Source organism: Netta rufina, assembly GCF_964035555.1.
Source record: "Netta rufina genome assembly, chromosome: 6".
NCBI lineage: Eukaryota > Metazoa > Chordata > Aves > Anseriformes > Anatidae > Netta > Netta rufina.
Genome location: NC_140129.1, coordinates 12,972,446 through 12,999,322, shown reverse-complemented (window position 1 = coordinate 12,999,322; position 26,877 = coordinate 12,972,446). Strand labels below are relative to the sequence as shown.

At 37.3% G+C, this 26,877-nt stretch overlaps 1 protein-coding gene across 1 annotated transcript in view; it reads right to left on the bottom strand.

Moving 5' to 3' along the window:
• Positions 1 to 26,877, bottom strand: part of BMPR2 (bone morphogenetic protein receptor type 2) — a 106,146-nt gene that overhangs the window by 46,951 nt on the left and 32,318 nt on the right. The window contains exons 2-3 of the mRNA XM_084289570.1: positions 6,320 to 6,493; positions 4,950 to 5,129 (exon numbers count right to left, since the gene is read on the bottom strand). Coding sequence (XP_084145696.1) covers positions 4,950 to 5,129; positions 6,320 to 6,493 — 354 coding nt within the window. The remainder of the gene's footprint in view (positions 1 to 4,949; positions 5,130 to 6,319; positions 6,494 to 26,877) is intronic.

The following is a 26,877-nucleotide window of genomic DNA, read 5'->3' as shown; positions in this document are numbered from 1 at the left end:
TTTCACTTGAGTTTCTACATAGTCTTCTATAAATATTACTAATTGGTATAATATTGTCTGCTTGCTCTCTGCAAAGCCTTTCACTTCTACTTCTTCTCCCCTACATAAACATTTAATACCATCACCTTTCTCTCTGTTGCAACAACACAAGAAATAATCTTAATTAGCCCATTTCCAAAACGTCACCAGTAACTCTACAGAGCAATGTGCACCCTGTATCAAACCCCCCTCCACAGTTAATTCATTTCCTGTAGCCTAATAAACAGGAAAAAATAAAAGACACAAGGATTTCATTTAAGCATGCATTAGATTTTAGACAAAAAACAAGAAAAGCAATCGAAGGTTCAAGTAAATACACTTACGTTAATAGCTAGCAAAAAATAAAAATAAAAAAAAATCAATCATTATGTCAGTACTTCACAGAATGATTATCCAAAAACACACTTCTCATTTTTTCCCGTCCTCTATTAGCTGCTCTGCATATCAGCTCTTTTACCAGAACTACACATTTAGAAATCAACATTCACTTTCATCTTTTCTCCTTTACCAGCTCAGCATCTCCATTTTCTACAATTTTCCAGTAAATAACTTTGTCAGAGGCACAGTATTGTCTTCTTATACAAAATACTTAGCTGTCTAAGAGTAATTTATTTTTTTTAAGTGGTATTAACGCCCTTAATTACTGCTCTAATATTTCTTTTTCTACCACTTTCCCATGTCAATTTCCCTAGCTTACAATATGGTGAAGCTACATTAATGACATACAACATCTCAACTCTTCACTGTGAAAGATGTGCCTGATTTATTCCCTGTCATTCAAGGGTAGAAGTTTTAGACCTTGTGCAGATCATCGCTACTTCCATCTTTCAAAACAGAGGATCTACAACACTGCAAAGGTTTGTAATTTTCCCTTCCCTATATATCTAAATCAATATAATAAAAAGTATCACACAAGTAGGGGAACACACTTATTTAGTGAATATTTTCTTAGATTAGCAAATAGGAATTGGAAGAACTGCACTAGCTAATAAACCTAGCTGATCAGGTGCAGCATTCACCAACCAGAACCCAGATGAAACAAAAGGCATTTCAATTACAAATTAATACTGAATGGTAGCCTCTGGAAAAAGCAGTTCGGGGTAAGAACTGAGACAGTAAGGTTAAGGCTTCCCAAATTTGCCTGACATGATCTAATTCAACTTCAGCGGGAGCAAAGTTGGGCCATGCGTCCACAGCAACGTGAGTCTAACTGCTACCTCTCAAAAGTAATAGCTGAATGAAACCCATCTATTACTACTTTAATTAACCTGACCCAGCCATGCACCTTAATAATTACTTCTTTTAAAATGGTAGCTTTCCTCTAAGTTTCCAAAGGATTCTGTGAGCATTCAAACCAAATACATATTTGTAGCAAGAAAGTTGGCAAAGGAAGGCTGAGATGATACACTGGAAAGATAAACCAGCCTATTGGTGGTTTAGAGTAAAGCAACTTCAACTTCTTTCACTGTGTGAGGCAAGCAGTTTGTCTGTAACTCAGTCTCAGCGTTCTTATTTAATATAGGTTTTTAGATCCTCCATTTGTTGCTATGAGGGGGAAAAAAAACTACCTCATTTCTACAATAGTATCTACCAGCAATGCTCAACTGTTGCTGCCAGGGATTTTTCCCACGTATCATGCAAATGCATTACTTGTCATGCAGAAGTATATACTTAACACTCAGTTGCTGTAAGATTAATTTATTTGCAGTGCCAGGAATGCAGCCTTGAGGGAAAAAAACATAATTAAAAATGGCTTTGTTGCTTTGATCCTGATGTTACATTAACTTAAAATGTTTCATTACAACAATATATCTATGACCAATGAGGGAGAACATTTACCTCTTTAATTACTTAAATTCTATTTAAATGGCCATTATGAATGTATGTAGAATTAACGAATTTGCCTTCAAATTATCTCAGAATTTGGGAAGTATTTTGTAGGCACAAGGGACAGATATTTTTCAAAAGTATCAGAATGAATATTTGGCAAAACCAATAGAATAAATACACATCTCAGAGTATTTACAAACAAAGGGATAGTTGTCCCTTTTAAAGTGGGTTAAAGAGCATCTATCTACATGTACTGGCTGAATTTAAGACGGTGGGGTTCTTTGTCATTTCTTTGTGAAAACAGAGGATGGAAGAAAAATGAATTCTCAATTTTTGATTTTGCAAAGCACGAGAAAGTATTCCTACCCACCCTGACTGAGAAGTGCAAACTTAAGTTGAAGATGAGGATGTTCTTGAACTTCTGCATTTCAGTAGCCCTAAACAACACAGATAAAATCTTCAGATCTGATATAAACACCATTCTCCAATCATCCAGTACTTCAGGAAACTGCTACCTGAATCTTTGCATTTTTAATACCTCAGGACCGTGGGCTCTAAACAACATGCCATCCTACAGTATTTGCAAGATACTAGCCGGAGGGACTAGCAACCAACCAAGCAACCAACAACAACTCAAATCTTTCTGGATTATCCTTAAGATAGAAGAGAATAATATTATGACTACTCAGATGTATGACTGAATTACAAACTGCACATTAAGGAGGAGTAAGGATTAAATTTCAGGCTTCAAGAACCAGTTTGTCCTTGATCTTATTTTTCATTTTTATAACCGTTTTTCTACGAAATAGGATGAATTTCTTGTATTTGTGCCCTAACCAACGACAATCAGCCTAGATAAGATATTCCATTCTACAAAGATATGGTTAATAGGTAAACATGTTTTGACATCCCAAAAGACAACAATGACATAAAAATTAAGTGTACTTTTTATGAGACGGCTTGATGTTTTTTATGAGAATGATTTTTTATAGGTAATATGTATGAAGATTTTAATTCAATTACTTCTAGTTTTCTTGAAACGTTGATATTCTAGCTACATCTTTCAATATTATTTCGATATTATTTCGATATTATTTCCTGTATGACTGTGCAAGAATTTTGTCCTTGGTGCTGAGGTGGCAAGACTAAATCTTACAGCACCAAAACAGGTTCTAGAAAAAGGTAAGAGGGCTCGAAAAAGGACGGTGTAAAACATGGTCCAATAAAGATGTGGGAGTTTATACATCACAGCCTCCATCTATGTTAACCCTTGCAGGTTTCTAGAACATCATCTACGTCCAAAATGGAGGAAGAAGCAGTAGAGCTTTACAAATAATATACCAGAATAGCAAATAAGGCCATCTTTGCTTGGCATGGCCAGTCTATCTCTAGCACAGCCAATGCAGACAGACAACTGTGCCACAAAGCAACCTACTTTGCTTATGCCTGAAGCCAAATTTGCATATTATGAAAATGGAAGGTGACAATACCACAAAACAATTTGAGTCAGTAAAAATGTATGCTGCAACAGTCAATTACAGCTGGGTGAATTAAGGACTGTCTTACATGTTTAACATCTTTTTCCCCCTCTCACTTTGCAAGTTAGGCTAGATATTTCAGTATGAAAAGTTCCACTTTAAAATCATTTGAAGATCATCTCATGCAATAACCAAATTAATTCAGATTGCAGTTTCTACCCTTAGAGAAGCACAAGAACAAGTCATTTTGTAGGAACTTTGTCTCCCTGTCTTGAGGGGATAGAGAGGAAAAAGGAATTATGTTTACACCATCCTGTCTACATCCCCTGCACAGCAGTAACTCCTATCACATTTGGGGGGCCCAATTAGGGGACTATTACCAGAGTCAAGCGGTATCTGTTCTGCACTGCACAGTCCTGAGCTCAGACAAAGGTTCCAAACAGTGATTGCTCACTAGTTGTACAAATAGTATTATCAGCCAAAAGGTACCATACATCTCGCCTTTTCTCTTCACCCAATTATACCCTATACATTTTCCCAATAAAAGGTTGCTTTTTCTTTTTCCATTAACATGCCAAGCCCTCATTTTGCTCAAAATTGCTTACAAAGACCCCACCTTACAGCTACGTTTGAAAGCATTAATGCCATCACTATCTTAGAGTTTAAGTGAATTCAAAGAATTATCACTCCTAAATACAAACTACTCTTTTCACATTCTATAGCTGTAAATAATATCCCATTAAAGACATCTTCATTTCACAAAACGCTCAATTGACAAAAAACTCTCAATACACAGAAACACTTGTACCTCCATTTACAATCCTGCCTCTATTCAATTCTTATTTAGAAAAGGCTGAAATTCAGATAGGCTAACAACTCTGCTTCTTAATTCTTGGAATGCAGCATCACAGACTGTCTGCTAGTCATGATCTTGCTTCTGTAATTGGAGGTTAAGGGGAATGATACCTTGATTTGGATCCATTTGCTATGTTAATTTTATACTAAATAATTTAATAGATAATCTAATCTGGACAAAAACTACATTGCTATAACTAGTACTCTTTGAATGTTAAGCCAAAATTAATCTCTACCAGAGATATGCAAAGGAAAGAAGTCAGATTTCAAAGCACTGTAAGGCTGCTGAAGAGAACCTCAACAGCCTGATCACTTTAAGACCGGTTCTACTGCTCAAAGCTATCTATGAACCAAGACTGAATAGACAGACCAGACCTTTCAGATGTGCCATAATTTTAATGAACTTCCTGGCCTGTTTTTAACAGACATCAGAATCCTTCTGAATATCCTCACATGTTTCTGAAGTTAGGCATCCAAACACCCAAGCACACAAGATTAGAGACTATTTTGGAAAATATAAGCATTCAGAAATTGCCTATACAAAAACCTCTCTTGTAAGCACTTAACTCATTCTTTGCAGAGCACTGTGGCATATATAAATGTGTTAAAGTTCATGTGGAAAACCTCTGTTCTGTTTGCTATTTCTGTTGCATATGATTAGAAATGTCATAGATTTCACATTTTATAGTACACAGAAGAAAAATCTTTCTCCAAATGAAATGGCAGAGATTGAAATGTCTGACTTACTGAAAGGTGTTGTATCAGTAGGGTCAGGAGGTGGAAAGTTTTCCGTGAAGTTGACATTGCACAAGTCAGTGCTACAACAGCAGAAGCGATACGTTCCATTTTGAATCACAGAAGGTGTGGTTGTAACTATACACTCCTCAAAGTGACACTCTTGTGGGTCTCCTATGTGAGACCAGCAACCTGTAAAAAGAAGTAAATTAAATAATTGCTTTTGTTATGGAGGCATAATAGAAATCCATACCATATAATATGCGATTAAATGTTACAGAGCAGGGTGAAAACACTTATCATAATTTGCTCAACTGACTTTACTAACACCTTTTAAAACCAGCAACTGGACAATTTGTTCCAGAATTTACCTCTGTGAATGAGATATAACATGGTGATGCAGGCCAGCACCAAGCTGCCCAGCTGTCAACCTCAGTAAGACAAACCACCACCTGGCCCACAGTCTAGGCAAAACTGTGACTTAGTATTCCTTCTTGGAGCTAGAAAAAAAGATGCATCTGTAGTTTGGTACTTCTTGCAAAATTTCTAAAAATGGTGTCCTTCTCATTGTCAACATTACTAGAACTACAGAACTACATCTTATTTCTTGCTTAGTTCAGGCCCTTGGTTCCTGTATCAACTGTCCCTTCTCAAATATGGTCAAAGGTGGTTAAATGTTTATGCACAAGTGCCTGGAAAGTTAAGAGGCAGTGTGTGAGAAGCAGTAAGTAATCAGTGCTTCTTTCAAGCAGATTACCAGATCAAACATGAAATAAGAGCTTTGAGATGAACTGCACATGTTGTAAACACCAGTTTTCATTCAGTTCATACCTTATACTACATTAACTTGTATCCAAGTAACCAAGCACAGAGTTTCTGAGAATTAATATCAAAGCACATCTCCAGCAACTGCAAGACACTTCACCTCTCCCTACCATCATGCTCACAGCAGAAAAATAATGAACTGACAGTTAGTCCGTGACAGTTTTGTGCTAGAGCTGCAATTTACTTTGTAAACAAACACCCAATCAATTCGAAAGTACATTTTTACTCAATGAGACATTTATTTTTAAACTTACCATGACTCAATATGTATAATGAGGTATACTCAAGAAAGCTATCTTCCTCTGGACTTCTTATGTAATAAACGATTTTAGTTTTTTCCCCTTAACTGTACACTGGGCTCCTTAGTCTCTTTTATAAGTCGTTTGTTTCAACAAACTTGTTATTCATACTTAAGATTGCTAAATGGAAAGTTAAATTTGTACAATGAGCAAACAAAACACTCGGTTTTGCAACAGAGCATCCTCAGATCAGATCGCTATACCCCCAAAAAAAGTTAAGAGTAGCAAAAACTGCACTTAAGATGAAATGTTACATACCTTGTTTTACAAGATTTATGTCTCCTTCTCTTGTTTTCTCCCAAAGTCCATAGCAGGTACTACCTTTCATGCACAAAATTGTGCCATTCTCCTGGGAGATTCGGCTCTCGCTGATTCCATGGTCCTGCTGATATGGGTCCTTAAATGCACACAGCCGCTCCTCACTCTGTGCAGCTTAAGACAAAGAAAGAAAAATATTTTTTGTCACTGATTTCATTCATGAAACTTTAACTTTACAGTATGATTATGGTCTTCTGGAAACCTATAACCATATTGATCTGTAAGTGCCCATTCTTTAAAATGTACTTCAATGGTCAGAAACAAAAATGAGGTCCATCTATCTTGAAGTTACTTTCATGAAGAAGACCAAAAAAGCAGACATTTTAAAATGAATGCGTAAATGCTTTAAGTCCACATGTACAGAACAAAAATTTCATTGCATAGCCTGCATCGTTTGTCCTCAAGTGTAAGTTACACAACTGTTAGTTGGTTTCTTCAGCAACCACATGCGTTACTTAATTGTTTCCAGATCCTCAACCAATACGATCTTTTTCAGAATGCCACCCAATCCAGCGTGCCTCCCTCATTCAGTTCCCCCACCCCACCACTCTTTCTTTTGATCTCTCTCTTTTTTCCTACTTTTTATCCATCCGTTGCACTGACATTACTACTTTTCCCTCAGCAACTTAATATTTTTGGCTATTTCACAGATCATTAATGACCACCAACAGAAAATACTAACAGCTGAGTAAAACCCATACGACTCCGATCATCAGATCTGCAGAACACTGACTGTAAACAGGAGCAATGCTGTGCATAAAATCTCCCTGTGGAATGTCCAGCAGGGACATTCTATGTATGTAAAAAGCACAAAAATAAATATACTTGATCACTTGAAAAAATATTTGATTTTTTTACTTACAAAAAAAAAAATCAAGACATACTGATTTTAACAAGAATATTTGATCAATAAAACCTTAAAAATGGAATAACTTAAGAACTCATATGTTTTACCCATACAATTACTGCTTTTTCACTTATGTCACCTCCATTAAAGGACTCAACCTTGCTGATATGCCTCTATCTTTTCCTTAGGAAAAGACGGGTAAACTTCGAAATTCCTTAAAAAGGCATCAAGCTCCAAGATAAATCTTACATTTGTAGTAAATATGTTCTTTAAAGTATTTTCATTCTTTACTTAAATATGATTTTATAAAATGCATGGCAAGGTAGATGTGGAACTACAGCACAAAAAAATTATTCAGTAGTACAGCTCAGAAAAGACCCAGTCTCAGTAAATACTTGTACTATGCATCTCAAGTAGATTTCATCCCATTCTTTAACTCATGTGAAAGCACAGTCAGCAGAGAGATGCAAGGTTTAGTAGATGACAAGTAATCTTTTGAGAAAACCAATTTTGAACTTAAAATAAACTTGTAGAATATGATTGTCAAATATAAAGGTACTGGATACGTACAAAATAATTAAATTCTCAGTGAATAATTATTTTGTCATTCTACAGCACACTTGCTGCAAAAATACTGTTTAATCGTATTATTGGCACAGATCGTTTTGTAATAGACAAAATAAGATATCTAGACTTGGATGTGTGTCTCTTTTCTAAGGCTTTTACTACTCATTAGAGTCAAAACTCAATATTCTCTTATCCAGAGACAACTATATATATAACTGCACCATGCAGAAAAACAGTTTGACAGTGACTCCCAGCTTATTTTGCGGCAGCAGTAATTAAAATAGCACAACTTAGTGTATTTTTAATGGTCTGGTAGGGCATGTATGATCAGTTGAGCTGCATGTCAGTTCAGTAGTGGTAAATCCTCAGAGGAGGGGACAGGAACTTCTTAAGCTCCTGTAATTCAATCACTTGCAGTTCCACATACTCCAGTAACCTAGACAGTAGTCCATGTTACTCACCCGCCTCTCTGTATACTGACTGGCGTACAATTTATCTTTTACATCTGTAACTTGAGTTTTGAGGTGATAAATACACTCATTACAAAGCAGTGGCTTATGTTCAGAAACTCAATTGCCTAAATTTCGTATCTAACATTTTCTTTCTAAATGAGTAAACTGAGTTACTGAGGACAAAAAGGTCATATATTAAGAGCCAACATGTGCTGCCTCAAGCAGTCCTTGCCAGTCGCACGCAGTAGTTTTATTCTCAGGAACAGCTGAGTATGCCAGGCGTGAAGCATCTGTCCTACATTCCCTGCTCTATGACATGGGACTGGCCAAGAAACAATGTATGAAAGGATAGTACTCAACTACTGCAAGAGAACTGGAGCTGACTCACTTTTTGAAAATTGAGAGAAAAAAAAAAATCACTGAAATACAATTTTCAAGAGGGAACAGGACAGAATTATAACTTCTTGTGAAACATGATGCATCTGCTCCAAGGGACACTACGAAGGTTTTATAATCAATTGCGTGTGATAGCTGAATGGGACTAAGGTCATCTGAGATGTTGCTTGTTTACAGAATGCTCAAGTTGTTGCAAGATAAGCTCTTTAATGATTTGCCTGTGAAAAAATAAATTTAAAAGAACAGAACTTATAAAGCAGCCAAATAGATCTGGTTTCATTGTCAAAACCTGTTTAGTGCTTTTTTTGTTTTGTTTTGTTGCATTTTTTTCCCCAAACAACAACAAAAACCACAATGCCAGAAGAAGTCCACTTCCATAATACTTCAATAGGTATAAAAAAATAAACAATGCTTCTAACCTCTAAACTAATAGGGGAAAAAAAAGAAAAAAGATTTTGCTTTCTACTTACACACACACACATATATAAAGTAAGATATACAGGTACATGTATCATGCTTGTGCTCCAGAGTCACAGACCACTCTAACTGTCCACTTTCAGACTCTTCACCTTTCTATGTATCTATTAGGATTAAGGTTGAAAGGCAAGAACATGCCAAAGCTACTTTGAAAACTACAAGTTGTTAACCACTGTGCTCGATGCTACCCAACCATACACTAGATAAAGAATCATTGCTACCAAAAGCTCTTCTCATTTAAGAAAACACTGCCCCATACCAACACTTGCAGAGGTGAGGAAGATGCAGGCATGGGAAAACACCAGTGCTAGTGAATGAGTGCTTGCCTTCATCAGTTTCCTAGCATACTAATAAAAATGCAAGTTGATTTGCCACAATTTAGCATCAGATGATCTCAGTGGGAAACTTTTCCAACAAAAATAAAGGTTACACACCCAACAAATAGAGTTTTCATGCTGATCCCTGCACATTCCTGCTTCCATTATAACTGAGAGTACTAAAGCCCCTATGGGAGCAGTACCCACTGCAATACTCTGCTGACCCCTGCCCTTATTCTGATGGCTTAGAACATTTGGAGGATCAAGATTTTATTTTGTTTTTTTTTCCTATGGTCTCTGTACGTTCATTGTTGATGCTCTAATGCCAAAGAAAATTGAGTAGGACATTCAGATCTCCAGAAACTATCCTGAAGAACCACAGAATAGATGAGCTGCTTCAGTTTCCTTACATGGTTTTGCACGTTCCTGCTCAGGGAATTTGGCAATAAGGTTTTGCTCTTCCAGTCAGCGGAACCCGACAGCTCTAAAAACTTTTAGTATAAGAACACTTCTAAGTTAGGCCCTGGAAGCAGCTGCCAGCTTAGATGAGTATGCCTTAAAGCTTTCCCCAAAAGAAATAGAGATACTGCTGTATAAACAAAACAAAACAAAACAAAAACAAACAAAAAAACCCACACACAGAGGTGCCAGAGTGCCTGTTCTAAACTTTACATGCAGCGAGCTGACAGAACGATATTCCTCAGCTGGGTTCCCTGCTGGTTTTTGTCTCCAAGGCAGGGAAATGGTGGCATAGAACTAGAACTACTGGATTCTCCTGTCTTCAGTTCCAACAGATACAAACCCAAGAAAATACCTCAGTGCTAAAATCTTCAGTGAACAGCAAGAGCAATTAAAATAAATAAGCTGTTTAGCATCTGAAGGCTCTGGCTCTTGAACTGATCTGTTTTATATAGCCAGGTCATTTGCAATCTATGCCAGAAAAATTAAAGGCAAAGCGCCTGTGGACAGACACGCTCGGCATGTTTTAAGAACCCACGAGCAGCTCACAGGGCAGTGCTCCTTTGCCTCCAGATTTCTCAGACACACAAGATGCACCAGCACTGCATCTTCAAATGAGCAAAATGCAGAGGCCATTTACAGGTCAAGCTGTACAGTATATCTGCCCAGGCAAGAAATGTCCCTGTATTGTACTCTGCGAACAAACCCAACGCCTAGCACCAAGCGAAGCATCGGCACAGGTTGCCAAGGCCATCTGTTGCGCTGCTGAAGCCATCCTCCCGGCCCCTGCTCTTGCTACGAGATTCCATGGTGGATCAATGCTTGTACAGCCCTGTTCAAGCTCTCCATCTCATTACTCCTACACAAGTTAATCACAAAAATAAGTGCACTAAAATCATTAATCTGGACTGCAGCTGCTCTGTAAATGTGCAAGTCTGTAACAGCTTTTATCGTTAGGACTAAAACACAGCAAACAGAAAGAAATGCCAAAGGTGTATGTATATACACCCAAAGATTATAAATCTATTGAATCAAATGAACACTTTTTTTTTTTCCTCGGAGAGTTCACTCTACTTACACACAACTATCTGATTAAATCAGCACGCAGTGAAGAAGTTCTAATTTCCATACTTTTAAAGTTACAAAGAAAAGGAACAATTCACATGAAAGGTTACCTCCAAAACTGGAGAACACCTACTTAATTTTCTTCCACAATATACTACAAGAAAACTTTTGGCATTTTTATCATCACTACAAAAAGGTTGAATTCATAGTAAAATATACTTCTTTGTCATATAGAACTCATAACATATTCAGGTATTTTCTAATTTATTTTTCATGATAGATGCAGGGAGATTTTCAAACAAACAAATGGAAACAAGTGCTTATATGTCATCAACTACTGGAAAATTTGCCACCACGGACAAGTGGAAATAGATGGGGCTGATATTGTAAGGGACAAAAAAGTAAAACTTGAACAACGACTAGTAAAGGATTTATTATGAAACACATTTTCCATTCCCCTTGAACTCGTAGAGCAGACAAACTGTGACAAAATGATTTAATAAAAATAATGAAATTAACTCAAACTCCAGTTCTTTCATCCAGCAGGGATTTCCAACAAAAACAAGAATGGGAGGCACCATTCCCAAAAGCGCTTCTTAGAGGGGTGAAGGGGGGAGCATGCAAGTAGGGCAAGCTCTTCACTTCTTTATCCAAGGAAACAAATAAACAAACAAAGAGTTTAGAAATTGCTTCTCTCCAGCCCACTTTGCACCTCTATTTTATACAAAAATGAAATGTATAGACCAATTTCAAAGCTATCCTTAACACACAAGCAGTATTACAATTAAATATGGGTAAGTAAGTAATCTAAGAAACACATCCACCCTGCTTTCCCACATTTGGCTACTGTTATGGTTGCACCTGATCATCACACACACATTCACACACTTAACGGACTCCATTTTCAGTATACAATGAAATCTTACTGTCATATTCCAAGTTGAGAATGGAGAAACAGAGTTAAATTACTTTTCTGAAATCCTGAAGGAACTGGGAATTAATCAGTTTCACTTGTTCATCTCCCAACATGTTTTGCAGAGGGAGAAGATATTTCTGGACAGCAAAGATTTAAAAAAATATATAAAAATAAGTTACAAGACAGAAATCTCATGTGCTACAAATATAATTCATGTACACTAGGATGAATTTAAATAAACAAATATGCTTCTATTGTTTTTAATATACTAGTATACTCAGTCTTCTGCAATTATTTTGTGTTATTGGAAAACATAATTACTGAAAACAACTACAACAGAAACACCAAAAGTTACAGGAATCCAACTGCAAATCCTTAAAACATGAGTCATGTTTTCATTAATAGCATAGGAAGTTGGTTCCATTAGTACTTAATCAACATTTCCTGTCCTTACATCTATTCAATGCTGTATATGGAACTTGCATCAAGTGCAAAGGGAGGGGGAAAGGAAGGAAATGCTACAGAGAATTATTCTACTCCCTGTTCTAATTGTTGGGATAAAAATCAAATTTGCGGCTTCACGATTAGTGCCAGGCAATACATTTTGTGATGTAGAAATCATGAATAAAAGAATCTGAGCTAGCCATCAAAAGACAGATTTGCATGTAACCTTAGGGAACAGACTTGCTGGCATCACAGATCTATGGATACTGCTTTGGTAATTATATCCAACTACCTTCATGACCACATAGGTGAAGACATAAAAAATAAAAAATTTCAAAGGTAAAGGTTTCTGCACATTTGCTTGCTTATAATAGGATTTCTTTAAATACAAGCCATTATACATTCAACTAGGAACTTCACTAGGCTGCAACAGACTTCTTAAAATAAGTTTTTTCTGTAACTTGTCCTTTGAATTAGTGAGATATTAATCAGAAGGACCAAAGACACAAAACCTGTTTTCTTTTGATCCTGTCAGCTCTCTGTGAAATTTTTGTATTCAATCCGGGAAAACATCATTGCCCTAGAGGCAGGGCTACGAGATAGCATGTGTCTTCATGATACACGCTAATAAAAGGAAGGTGATTAAAATACCACCTCAGAGTATATCAGGAGGCTCCTCTCAGTATATCTTTTCAGCTACTGTCAGTTGCTTTTTGACGTGATACGGATAAAAAAAAAAAACACCTTGAAATCATCACCTAGCAAGCACTTCACTGCTGGTTTTCATCTTTCTCTCCTTAGGGGCTTTAACTACAAATATATCTAAATGTGTATACACTTACATAAAAACGTCACATGCAGACTTCTTTTTTGAAGTTAGTCATTCTTCTACAGACAGACCACCTTTAATACTAACGTATCAGAAGGAAAAAAGCTAAGATGCTGATGATCTTCCATATATTTACAATATTTACACTTTAAGTACTCTGTGTTTTGCAGCACATTTACCAAACACGCAGCAGAGGTCTAGACTGATTGGTTGGGAAGAGAAATAAATTGTCTGTTTAAGGACTGGGCATGTAAGTGTGAAGGTCTAAAACTATAAGAAATGGGCTGGGGGCTTCTCGAGCAAGACATTATGAGCAGCACCACACTGATTAATATTTGAAAGAGAAGAAATAAGAAAGAATGGGAACTTGCAAGGAGAAAATACAAAAGGAACTTCCAGGAGGGAAGAGCAGGAAAGTAAAGAAAAATACTTCAACAAGTTGCATCTGCAATTAAAAGCTTTATTCTCCTTCTAAAAATGAGAGGAAATAGAATATTGTGATCATCAGAAGTCCCCCAATGTTTTACAGGGCATAGTATGTACCTCAACATACACCACAAAATGTATTTTGACAATAAAACCCAGACAGTTTATACTCCATGTTAAAATCTGGAATAATCTGTTCACAATATTTCATGTCCTTAGTCTTCACTGACAAAAATAATTTGGGTTTTCTCTGCTTTTGCTGTATAACATAGCAGTTTCAAGTGCTGGCAATTACACAAATTCAGGCGTTGATTGAGAACTAGTGCCAAAACTAAAATGATTGCTAGTACTGATATCCATTTCAAAGTGATTAAGTGACTGAGCATGCAGATGACTAAATAATTTATGTTCATTACAAGACCCTTTTCCATTAAAATAACTTGACACTAGAAAATTCAAGTACCCTTTTTTCCTGTACATGGATATACTTTAGGCTTTCATTTTCCTCATTCCAATCTTTAAGGAACCAAGTAACTTCAAGATCTTTTTCTCTTTATACCCTTTCTAGCACAGTGCTTTCTGCTGATAAACACTATCAGCAACAACAGAGACAACGTTTTCCTGTTGTATTCTTAAAAGCCACTTGGGCATATTGGTGTTTTGACTGCATTCTGATGTACCATTGGTTTGCTGGCTTCAGGTAACTGAAAAAGATAAAAACAGAACCAGAACATCTGGCAAGCTGCCTTGCACCTTGCATGTTATATATGAGGTTCACACCTCATCTCCCACCCAGGCACCACCAGTTTTCACCACTGCAGTACATGGCCCACAGCCTCCTCTTGGCCTCACCTGGGGCGTGCTGACCCAAGGGATACCCAAGGAAATGAGCCTAGCTGCCAACAGGCCAGCATGCACTGCCTTGTAGCCTGCTGCTACTGTCTGCTTCTTTCCAGACCCATCCACCACATTTGGGGGTTTAATGAATTAGAATTAATGTCAATAGAGTGGTATGGATTAGCCAAGAAAGTAAATTGTCAATTCAAATTCTTTAATGAAGGCCTTGATCTCTCTTCCCCAAATTAACTCTCCAAGGAAGCGTTACCTTAGAAGAATCCAGCTTAAGTGAGAGGATCTATGAGGGAGAGTAGCAGGACAGCAGAGATTTATTGCTAGCAGCTGACAGATTATTTAGTCCACACACGTTGGCAGATTTTATACAGAAGAGACCTGAGTTTACCGCACATAAGCTGTTTCAGTGCCTTATGCCCACAACCTTCAAAATGTTTCAGATGACCATCAGACCACCTGGCTGTGCAAACCTCATCCGAAACAGGCACTGCCACAAAAATCAAAATTTTTATCCACCTATCATGAGCACAGGATACAGTAATTATACCACCCTCGTGACAGCTGCAAGAAAGCTAATGATAACTGTGTTCTGGCATAAAAACTGCAGGGACAAAATTAATACATTTCAAGCAAGTTTGAAGCAGCAGAGTTAATCCTGGTTCATGTTTTACATCAAGAGGCTGAGGCATTTTTCATCCAGCGTGAGAAAAGATCAAGCTAAATCTATAATGAAGACGTATCTCATTGACTCAGCCAGGGTCAGAGAAGGACACACTACAAATTTAAAAACAAGTGTCCTGAAGTCTGAATGACAACCCTAACAATTTGACCTTCTATCATCTCTATTTCAGCCACTGATCTTACCTACCCCCTTTACAAAACTTCCTTCAGAATGTATACGTCTAAGCAAGAAAAAGAATCTACATTCTTAAATAATTCAGTAACTGAAGATTCTGTTTAGAGCTGTGCTCAGCTGGTAAACACTAAGGACATTTGTTTTTACTGTATAAGTCTGTCTAGTTCAACAGGTTCCTTCCTTCCATCTTCTTCTCCCATGCTAAATTACCATTGATTTTTAACAAGACAATTAAAAGGAAGTGTGCGTAACAAACAGGTAGTAGAGGAATGTTATCAATCTGGCCAACATTAAGTTCTTAAATAATCAACTGCTAGCAGTGAAAAACCCACTCTGGAATGTTAAAAGAGATAACATTATCTTAGTTCAATGATGACACAGGACTGATGACATTTAATCACATAGCTTTTCACTTAAACAGTTAAAGGCTTTACACCAAGAGATCATGGCAGTTTCTTTGTTGTTATTTTTACTATTAAAAAAAAATAAGTCATAGTACTTTAACATACACTTCGAATGCTTCAAGATACTCATCATGGGTACAACTTTGGCTGCCAAAATACAAGAAAAACAAGAACTATTAGAGAGTGTCCAAAGGAAGACTAGGAAGCAGGTGAAGGGTCTGGTGGGGAGGATATGTGAGGAGTGGCTGAGGTCCCTCAGTTTGTACAGCCCCAAGCAGAGCAGGCCGAGGTGAGGCCTCATGGCGGCCTGCAGCTCCCTCAGGAGGGGAGCGGAGGGGCAGGCGCTGAGCTCTGCTCTCTGGGGACAGCGACAGGACCCGAGGGGACGGCATGGAGCTGGGACAGGGGAGGGTCAGGCTGGGGGTTAGGGAAAGGTTCTGCACCCAGAGGGTGGTCTGCTTTTCCGGTGGTTCTGTGTGGAGCCAGGAGTTGGACTCAATGATCCTTGTGGGTCCCTTCCAACTCAGGATACTCTGCAATTCTATGATCATCTCACTTCAACTCATAGCCGATTCCAAAACACTTCACATTCCATATTGAACCAGATTCAGTCAGCGTGTTCTATGTGGCAATGCAAGGGTCCAAGCCTACTCAAAGGGTATTCTGAAGAGTTGTCAATATTGAAAAGCAGAAGTAAATTAACCTAAAATTTATATGATTAAATCTTTAAATACTGTAGAAGTGTCAAATAATAGAACAAGTTTAACACTCAATCAAGGGGAGATCTAAACTAAATCTAAACTAAATATATTAGTGGAGGACAACACAAAAGTATTTCCCCTGAAGTCCTAATGCTTGTTTTATGCAACAATCTTAAAGATTCCACAGTATCACCGAGTTTGAAGAAACAGATTTTCTGTGGAGGTTCATGTGGCATAAAGCATGGCTGTGGCTTCAGACCATATTGTCCAGTTTGCACAGTCTTTAGATCTCTCATCATCTTGTCTACAGATGAAACAATCGCTTATTTTATGAGCGGACAGGAATCCCAGTCTTTGCACGTATGTGAATCAGCTCAGAAAGAATCTACTCAGAGACTCATGATGCTGGGCAAAAGAAAATGATACAATTTCAACAAAAAGGATTTTATAAGCCAGTTTTAATACATAGTTTTCTCTGTAAGTATTACTACAACTCAAGCTCAAGGACTTTTAAGCCTAGATTTTGGGGAAAAATGGGGAAGGAAATAGCTGTCTTTCACTGACTCTGTGGGATTTTGGATATCCAACTCCTCCAGGCCTCCTGGAAAAATACCAACCTATGTTTAATCTTCTGAAAGCACGAAACAGTGTTACAGGATTTAAACAAACCTATCTCTTTTTTCATAATATTCACTTTCCAAATGACTGCTTGCATTCAGATAAAAATAAGTACATTAATGTTATTGTTTAGCAATTATGCCAAAACAGAAAATCTTCAAAGCCTTAGTCACACAATTTTGTCCACTGGCCCATGTCTATTCACAAAGCTGAAAGAGGCGGAATTCTTTATCTTTGCCCTACACTGGAGTTCAGGGATTTTTTCTGGGTATGAACGTCTGGCTTCTGTTTATCTGGGCTGTCAAAGTGAAGTATCTGCATGGAATAACACAGGAAACTCTGCAGCAAAAGAAACAGTAAGGCTAAGTAATAATGAGGTATTTCTCCCCCAAAGTCAAATGTAACAAACTTTCCAGAACAAAACCCATTATTTCAGAGTCTGTGTCATGCTCCATTGAAAGCAAGTCTGTTACTGGGTATTGCCCTCTGCCACCTAACAATACTTGCTTTTCTAGAAAGCCCGGATGCCTTTTCCTCTGGGTATACTGCTAAAAGATTTTCTTGAATATTTTTCAGTATCTTCAATTTGAAACAAACAAACAAACAAAACAGTATCCATGCAGCCAGTCCATCACAGTATGTTACAGAAGCTCTTCCTATAAATATTTTTAGGAAGCTTTGACTACTGGTTATATGCTGAAACACTTGAAAATGGGGAAATTTCTGTGATCTGAAGGTACAAGAAAATTAATATCCAAGACTGTAATCACATTTTGCCCTCAGTAACACATATCATATTATCTTTTGACTGACTACAGCAATGTAGTCTATTTCAACCCAAAATCTTAGATCCAAAGACAAATGACAAGAGGAGCAGAATGCAGAAACAAGCTTCAACACCACCATGCTTTCCAAGTGTGTTGAGCCTCTCACTTCCTTGAAATTCCTCAAAAAATACTTGTGCAAGTTCAAAACCACCTTAAGCCTTTATCTTCAAGGCACTGGATGGCATGCCACAAAATATCCCACAAATTATCAACTACCCCTTGGCATCTGAAATTTATCCAAGACAAGGTGAAAGTTGATTTACACAGAGGACAAAGTGTTATCAAAGACCAAGAGACTGTGGGGTACTGCAGGAACTCGGACCTGCTTCTAACACTGCTACGCCACATTCCTTACCTAACAGGAGGCATGGGCAGAATTGTGAGCTATAAATACTTACAGGTGTTTGAAATGGGCAAAATCAGAAAATACTGAATTATGCTTTTGCTAAACTTCAGTTATCAGCCTATTGAGCAGAGACACTGTTCATATATTGCCTGATCTTACAGTATTTTAATTTGTTACAAGTTTATGGCCACAGTACTGAACTATATAAAATCAATTCATGCATTTTGTTTGTGCATTCATTGTTTCATATTTAAAATCCTTGTTGTATCAATAATAACTACATGAGCTAAGAGGATGTTAGAAGCCAACTTTTCAAAGTTTGTACAATCAGAGACGTCAGTGTCTCATCAAAACAAGCTGTTCATTAACTTCTGTTTTCTAAACCTACATAGTTAAAAAGGGAGTGATTAGTACACAAAGACGAGCCTGGCCTACTGAACACACTCTTGTTTCAAGGATTTCCTGTCTGTGGAACTGAAGTACAGAGGATCACACCAAAGAAGCAAACTGCATGGGATAAGAAGTGTCTACAAAACAGGTAGAAGTTTTATTCCATTTGAAGGACATTTTTTTTTAATGGATTCTAAGATCCTCAGGTTGAACTGATGGCCTGACACCTGTCACAGCCATACCCTGTATGAGGATTCCCATGCTAATGACATGAAACATGGAAGAGGGCACTCCCAAAATATGGACACCCAAATAAAAGGCTGTAATCAACTTGCCTTGCATTTTGCATTACACACCTGAGGATGATGACTCCAATAATGCACAAAAGGTCATCTTAACTCCTCACCCCACACGCACCCTAGGTAGTACTACAGGTTAAGACATCCCACAAGACTCCTTCATCCCCCAAGACAAGTAGCGTATGCAGAAAACATCAGGCTCTTTGTGTCATTAGCGAGTCTAAGCCACGCATTCCAGGTGGTGAGCGCAGAGCTGACAGCAGGCTCTCCCTGCATGGGCTGCCCCACACACCGCCTAGCTCCCTACAACAAATACAGGTAATGATAAGCACTTCAGCCCACAATCTTTAGAGTTCACTCCTTTTCTGAATCAGACATGGTCCAAGGGCAGAAAATGAGAACAAACAGCATTTTGACATTTCGGAATAAGGAAGCAAACAAAGACAAACCTTGTCTAACAAAAGTGGGGGGGGGAGGAGTAAAGGCTTCACAATGGCAGAATTTACCAATAAGGAGCTTTGCTCTAAACTTCCACATTTTCTAAAGACCTGTATTTCAAAAGTACAAAGTAGTATATAGGGACACTGAACAAATATTAGTTATTTCGGTTTAGGGGTCTCTAGAAAGAAAACTATGATCAAGAACTATCTCAGGCACTACAGAGAGTGTTAATAGTTTATGAATTGAGTAATGTCAAGTTTTCCTATTTAATTTGAACTAGAAACATTAGAAAGCAACGTAACTTGCAGTAAACATTTAAATAGCAGCTTAAAAATTTCAGATCAGATTTATTTCCTCATGTACTTGACTTTTGAGCAAGCTGGCTCTAATCTGTGAAAATTAGAGTATAACATGGCAAAACTCAAGTTTATACATGCATTTCTAAAGTTAATGTTTTGTTTTAAATAAAATAGCTGTATGGAATACTCTAATACAAACATCCGGTATACTAGATGTTTCAAGTAAGCCATGCATATACACAAAACATATATTATTCTTAATAGATTTGTGTAATGGAAATCCTATTTGCAATGTCTCTTTAAGAAATCCTGATCCGAGTCTAAATTACTTGACATGGTGATAAGCCAGATAAGAACTACTTCTGGTGATTAAATTACAAATCCTTCCAATGTTAAATTAATCTAAGTCCTTTTTTCTTTTTCTTCTGTTTTTTTTTTTTTTTTTTTTTTTTTTTTTTTTTTTTTTTTTTTTTTATAAACAGTTTTAGAACAGAATTTTGAAAAAAAAAGACACCACCAAAAAGGGAAAAACCCACAAGCACAATGAAAATATACTGCTCATAACCTGAATGTGTTTTAGAGTCTTAAGGCAAGATATAATTTATTCTACAATATTCACTAAACACATTTACAGGATCAGACAGGTTTTCAGAATATGAGACAAACTAATGCTGCAATCAAAGGATTAGGAAATCAGCTGCCTATGTGCCATCACAACTGATTATCGTGGACTGTAGACACCTAGCTGACTTGTAAAGTGTTTTCAGGAATACACCGTTGTTGCCAGAGAGAAGGGTACATCAGAATAACATGATATTAACTCTTTTTTAAATTATAGATTTATAGAATGGAGTTTGGGAATATAAATTACATGCAGATTCAAAAATTCTTAGAAAGCACATTTAAAATGAAAGATAACAAAATGAATGAACGAAGAGAATTACACAATACCTCCATTCAGAGTTAGGGATGGTGGACTGCACAGTTAAGGTTTAACTTATCAATCTTTCTCCCCAAATCTTACTAAAAATAATACCAATGCCAAAATTCATGCCCCATCAGATGCTAAGATTTAACCATGGAAAAACTGAACAATTCGGAAGTTACAGGTTTGTTTTCAAAACGTTCTCAAATATTTTTTTTTCTGTTCATGTGTAGAAAAAAAAAAAAAAAAGCAGAATTTAAACTTCCAATACACCTCAACAAATGAAGTACTTTTATCATTAAGAAGTGCTCAAATATTATGTTGGTACATTAAATGCCCCAACACTTTCCTCCTTAAGATTATGAGAAAGATTTATTGTTCTGACTGGAAACCGCGCTACTGCTGAACTGGAAAGCAGCAGAACATTTAAGTAGATAATAAAGTATTTACAGCATCACTATAAGAAACAGAAAGCATCTTTAGATTTTCTACTAAATCTTACTAACACTTCAGCATCGTGTTCTTTCAACATTATGAGTTGCAGCACTGGTAATGGCAGAACGATTGCATCATTCCAACTTGATATAACTATAAAGGAAATGCAAAACTTATTAAATACAAAGAAAATTCAGATACCGAAGGAAATTATATTAGTGATTCATTCATCCAGTAAAACCACTCCTTTCTGATGACACTGAAGCAAATTCAAGACCTGTAACCAACCGAGTTCACGAGTTCATCCCTCTGGTAGTTTCTAAGAGAGGTAGTTTTGGTGGAGCTGTATCTTGTTTTCAGAAACATGGATGCAGCGTGTTGTTTGTTGTTTTTTTTTCTTTTTTTTTTTCTTTCTTTTCTCTTTGAATGGTTTGCTTTGACTAACACTGGCTTGGTTTATGTCATTTGCAATGATACATTGAATCCTAGGGTTCCAGTATGGGGAGAAAAACAGGATCATCTTGATCACAGTTTCTAGCTATTGATATGCCCTTTGTAACTCAGAAGAGGAAACCAAAGTCAGAATTTCACAGCCAGTCAAGAAAGAACTGACTGCCTAGGGGTAACTCCAGGCATATAATTATGCACCAGTTATTCAAAGCACAGCTTCCCAGAAAGCTTTTAGATTAGACAGATTATTCCTCCCCTCCTTGTTTCTTCCCTAGTTTGTCTTCTTTCTCTCCCCTTCTGGGGATTTAAAGGTCTTTGAACATATTCTGTAGGAGATGTAAAAACTACCATTTACAGCTTTTAAATGCTCTGCCCCCATGATGCAGAGTAGTTAAAAAAAAAAAAAAAGCTTACCAGAGTTTTATCCTCAACACACACAAAAAGGTTATTTCTCCAAGTCTTGCTCTCTGTCTTTATTCCATACTGCTCAAAAGTAAATGTCCTAAGTCTGTAAGCTTTTTTTTCAACCTTACATAAATGCTCTTGGAATCCTTCTCTCCCCATCCATCTATCCAAGCAAAGAGTGCCAAGGAGGTCTACTCAGAACTTCATTCAAAGCATCACTAGCATCTCTGTTTTTATAAGCTTCATTTTACTTTTTTTATTTTTTACTTTTCCTAAATCATAGTTGTATGTCAGTGAGAACAATGAGGATGAGAAAACAGGAAATACTTTGATTGGTGTGGGTTGTAACATTACCTAGTCACCGTATTTTTCAAGGACCAGAAAACACTAACAGAAATTAAAATGAAGGAGCTCACAACAAAATCAGTCTAATGTAAGAGAAGAGAAAAAGCAGCTCAAGCTCTGCTTCATTATTTTATTTTATTTTTCCTAATTGGTGTGACGTAAGTTCTTTGAGAACACTGGACCGTAAGTACGTATGACACGGGTACTGATGCAAAATTGGACGTAAAATAATGAAAATATTGGCAAACATGTAAATCTGTTCTCTGTAAAGAGGAGAACAGAACACAAAGCAAGAAAAACAAAAATACAGGTTATCTTTTTAGGGTAATAGCAAAGCAAAATGAAGAAATTCCAACAGAGGAAAGGTGTGACTGTTCTCATCTCTGACAGCAAGGCAGCAAACACTAGTTACAGGGAACAGGAGCATTCCATAAAGAACAAGGAACTTAGTTCAATAATGGCTAAGATTTCTCTACACAAGCAATGAGTGCATAAACTACTGAAAGAGTAAATTTTTCAGCAGAAAGTCACCATTTCCTTCAGCTAAATCTGTTCTAATACAATACTAAGCCATATAAGGAAGCCAAAGAAGAAGGAAAACAAAGTCCTAAACAAAAAGAATCAACTTTTCTATATCAAAATCAAGTTTGAGGGTATTTTCAACATTATAAAAGAATGTTAACAAGACATGACAGCTCACAAGCTTTGCGAAATTACTGACTCGTAACTGAAAAAATACAGACGATATGAAATACAATCACATTCAGCAGTCTTTGAAAACATTTGAAGTATCATCATTATATAGCAGCATTTGAACTTTAAAAGCTACTGAAACAGTGAGTGCAGAACGTGTCCCATAACATCTAAAGTCATTTATACATTCTCACCAGCATGAATTTCATTACCATGCTCCCTTCAACTTCCCCTCTGCACCCCTCAAGCAGTAAGAGTCTCTCTCTGTCTTGCTGTTTCTGCTGTTAAGCATGGTCTGTATCTCTGCCCAAATAATCCAGCCATAGTTCATAACGTTATTACTATTTATTGCCCCATGTAACATTTTCGCTGTCTGCCCAACAAATGACACCTATCATACTCTTTCTGAACAGATCTCATTTTTGAATGCTTATTTTCATTATACTTACCATCTTTGTTTTCAAAGGCCTATGGCATTTAGTCTCTCACTTTTTTTTTTTTCCTTCTGTCTGTGATTTCCTTGCTGTTCCCCTATGATGCAATTGAAAGCCAGTTTCTCCCAGAAGTACCAAGCCACCTTTTCTAGGTCACTCTCCGCCTGTACAGCATGGTTTCCAAGACCAGCTGCCAAATCACAAAGTCACTCTATTCTCCTCATCCAAGCTTGTCCTGAAATTCACCTCTACCACAATACACATCCTCAGAGGGGAAATGAGCTTCCCCCCTTTTGTAACCATTAAATAAGCATCAACAAAACCCTTACATACTACCACACATATTAAACTCAGCACAGTTCCATTGCTACAGGCTTTGGCATTCTTTGGCCAGGGATCTGACTTTCACATTTGGGCATTTCTGCCCTAAGTCACTACACTTTATTCTGACTAGAAAAACTCACACGAATCAACTCATGCCTTCATCTGAGGATGGATCAAAAATGTTAGGAAAATCAACAATGTCCTAGTTACAGTTCCATTGCCTACATTACTACGGAGTGTTTATCAAAGCCCCTATTTAGAGGAATTAATTTGTTCTCTCATTTCATGGGATAACGCTTGTGTATCTTCAAAGCTGGGGGGAAGGAATGCTAAGAAGTGGGGCCTACAAGCATTCACCAGCGAATGGGCACTGTGCTGCAATGAGAACAGCCATCAGCAGAGATTGTTCCTGAATTGGTTTATTCCTACCTGCACAAAAATGCAACTGTCCCTTTCTTAATGTTTGCTCTCTAACCCAGAGAAGCCACATAGTAAAACAGCAATACCGCTTTTTTACACTCTATCCCCACAATAAAATACAGCATTACTTGCTGTTTTTAACCACGTTTGACAAAAAAGTAAAGACCTCATGGATACTAATTTCTGAAGAGTTCGATGACAGCATGCTGGGGAGAGGCAAGAGACAGCACAACTACTCCACCTGACAGAAGAACTCATTAGACATGAGAGACTTCCCAGGGGGAAAAAAGATTACCTGGAAGTGTCTCCTACATGTACTCAGTACCAGCACAAGGACTCTGAGAGGAGCCCTGGCAAGCAGGCCATACACAACCCTGGCAGAGTTTCTCCTATCACCAGGTTTAATCCACGTTTCTCACTTGTGCAATGTTTTAGTATACATACTTCAGCATTTACATTTTACTTCAATTGTACTGTGGTTGTTAAGTTCCAGTTAAGTGCCAAACACCAGTGTTCCAGTCAGAGATGATGTCAGGACAGAAGCCGGGAAACACAGCGGCGCTCGCAGCTCCTTTTTGGAACATGCTGGAGTTGCAACCAAGACCACTTGGATGGGAACACGAAAGGAAATGGAAGTGGAACATGAAATGTCTTGCTGTGCTTTAATCTAAAGTCAGACATAAGCTCCTCACAGCAGCGTCTGTTTATAAAGCGTTACAAACAATTGAATCCTATGGGATCTACGTATGTACACCCCCATCACCTTCTGCTGAAGCATATACTAATCCTATGCTGGCACAAGCAGTATTTTAAAAGAATCTAGAGTTTTGTCTATAAAAAAAAGAAAACTTATTCTTGGCAGGATGACGAACAGAACAGACATTCTTTTCATTTTATACAGTTTTCGTGATATACATATATTGATTTAAAAGATTCCACACAAGCCACAGTTTAAAGTTAAATGAGTCCAAGGCTGTCAATTTTTATTTTCTTAAGCTTTACTTTTAATATGTGTTCAAAGAAAATAAGTACTGAAAAACATCACTGCAAGCATCACTATAGCAACTGCAGCTCTTGAAGCCTCCTTGATGCAACACTCTCAGATTCCAGATGGAACAAAATGCCATGTCTATCTTGCTTTTTATAAGGTGTCTCTCTCTCCTACAAAGCCTCTGAAGACTAGCAGGGACATCTGGTGCAGAATTTGCTCTTGCAAAGACCACACAGACTCAGATATAGTCACCTATTTTCACAGTTCAGAAACAAATAAAACAATCGATATCATGGCATTTGCATCCAAATGTCTCCATTAAATGTCACTAGAACAATAAAAGAATTATGCAAGGCATTTATTCAAGTCTCTTTACAACCAAATGGTTGACCTCATTAAAGTCAGCCACAGCTTTGCCACATATTTCAGTAGAACCAGAATTGCACCCTTCACAGGAAGTTTCTGCGGTAGGTCCAGCTCTGACTCACCACACTGCACCCAGAACATTTCATAACTGTTCATTGTATCTGCTATTTATGAACTCTGCCTAACTACCTGGACGCAATTTGTAGAAATGTCCATGCATCCTTGAATCAAAACTGAGAAGGTGGTGTGTATGTGTGTGAAATTCAGCATTACGGCAGCAAGAACAACCAAAAAGTCTTGAAATGCTGCCACTACAAACTAACTGCCATGACAATATTCAAGCAAAAATGAACACTTCATCAAAATGCAGCAGTTCTCCATTTTATTGCTTTATGAAAAGTGCATGGAAAAAAAAAACAACTGTGTAAATACCTGACGGATTCTCTGGCTTTGCCCCTATTCTGGAAAACAATTAACAAGATATTCATCTAATTCATGTCTAATCTCTTTTTGAGTTTGCATAAGCCATCTCTCAGTTCCAACATGCATTATGGATATTCACTGAACTTTTTCTTTCTTTCTTTTCAGCATGTGGCCTGAATGAAGTGGGAGGAATATGGCATGGTAAGTGAGAAGCAATCTACCATTGCTTACAGCAGGACAGATGCCAGAGTTTACAGGATTCTTGCAAGCCTCGATTTTCAAATAGGAATATGGTAGTGTACTAACAATATGCTTATGTCCTGGACATTCAACCCTCTCTCTTCCATTTTGCAGAAATGAAAACAAGTACCAATATGTTATAAATTCCGAGTCAATTTAGTTTTATCAGGTTTATTTATGGGGTTAATAAAAGGCAAGTAAAGAGCACTGGGTGTGTGTTGGAGGAGCCCACAAATATATCATGGAGTATTTTCTCTAATTCTTATCACAAGTTTCTGTTATAGCTGAGAGATGGCTTAATTCTTATGAGTCGAGGCAAAATTATTTATTAGCTGATCCCCAAACATTTCGGACTTCCTTTGCAAGCCATCACAAGGAATTCAAGAATCACGAAAAAATAGGGCAGTAAAAATTCTCTCTCAGAACAGAGAAAAACAATGGGGGGAATCATACAGGTTGAGTACTTAATCAGCACAGTCAGGGCTATAATTGAAAAATACTAGATAGAACGCATATACGTATTTCCTTCTAGAGCTCCGGACTTTAATATTCAAAATCGCCTCAGCTGATTCATTATCTGGAATCCCTATGAAGTTCATCTACTATAGTAGAAATCTAACAGCCACTAGCGGAAAAGTGAAGTAAAAAGGTTCAAGTTGTCATTGTCATTAGACAAACATAGGAAGTGCCTGCAGTTTCCAAGGGATGTTTATGTTTTTCTATGGCATGAAGCTCAGGTTTGAGAAAAGTTTAAGCAGCATCAAAATCTGATCTGCAAGCAATGAAAAGAAACTAGGATTAACATTAATAGTAACCAGA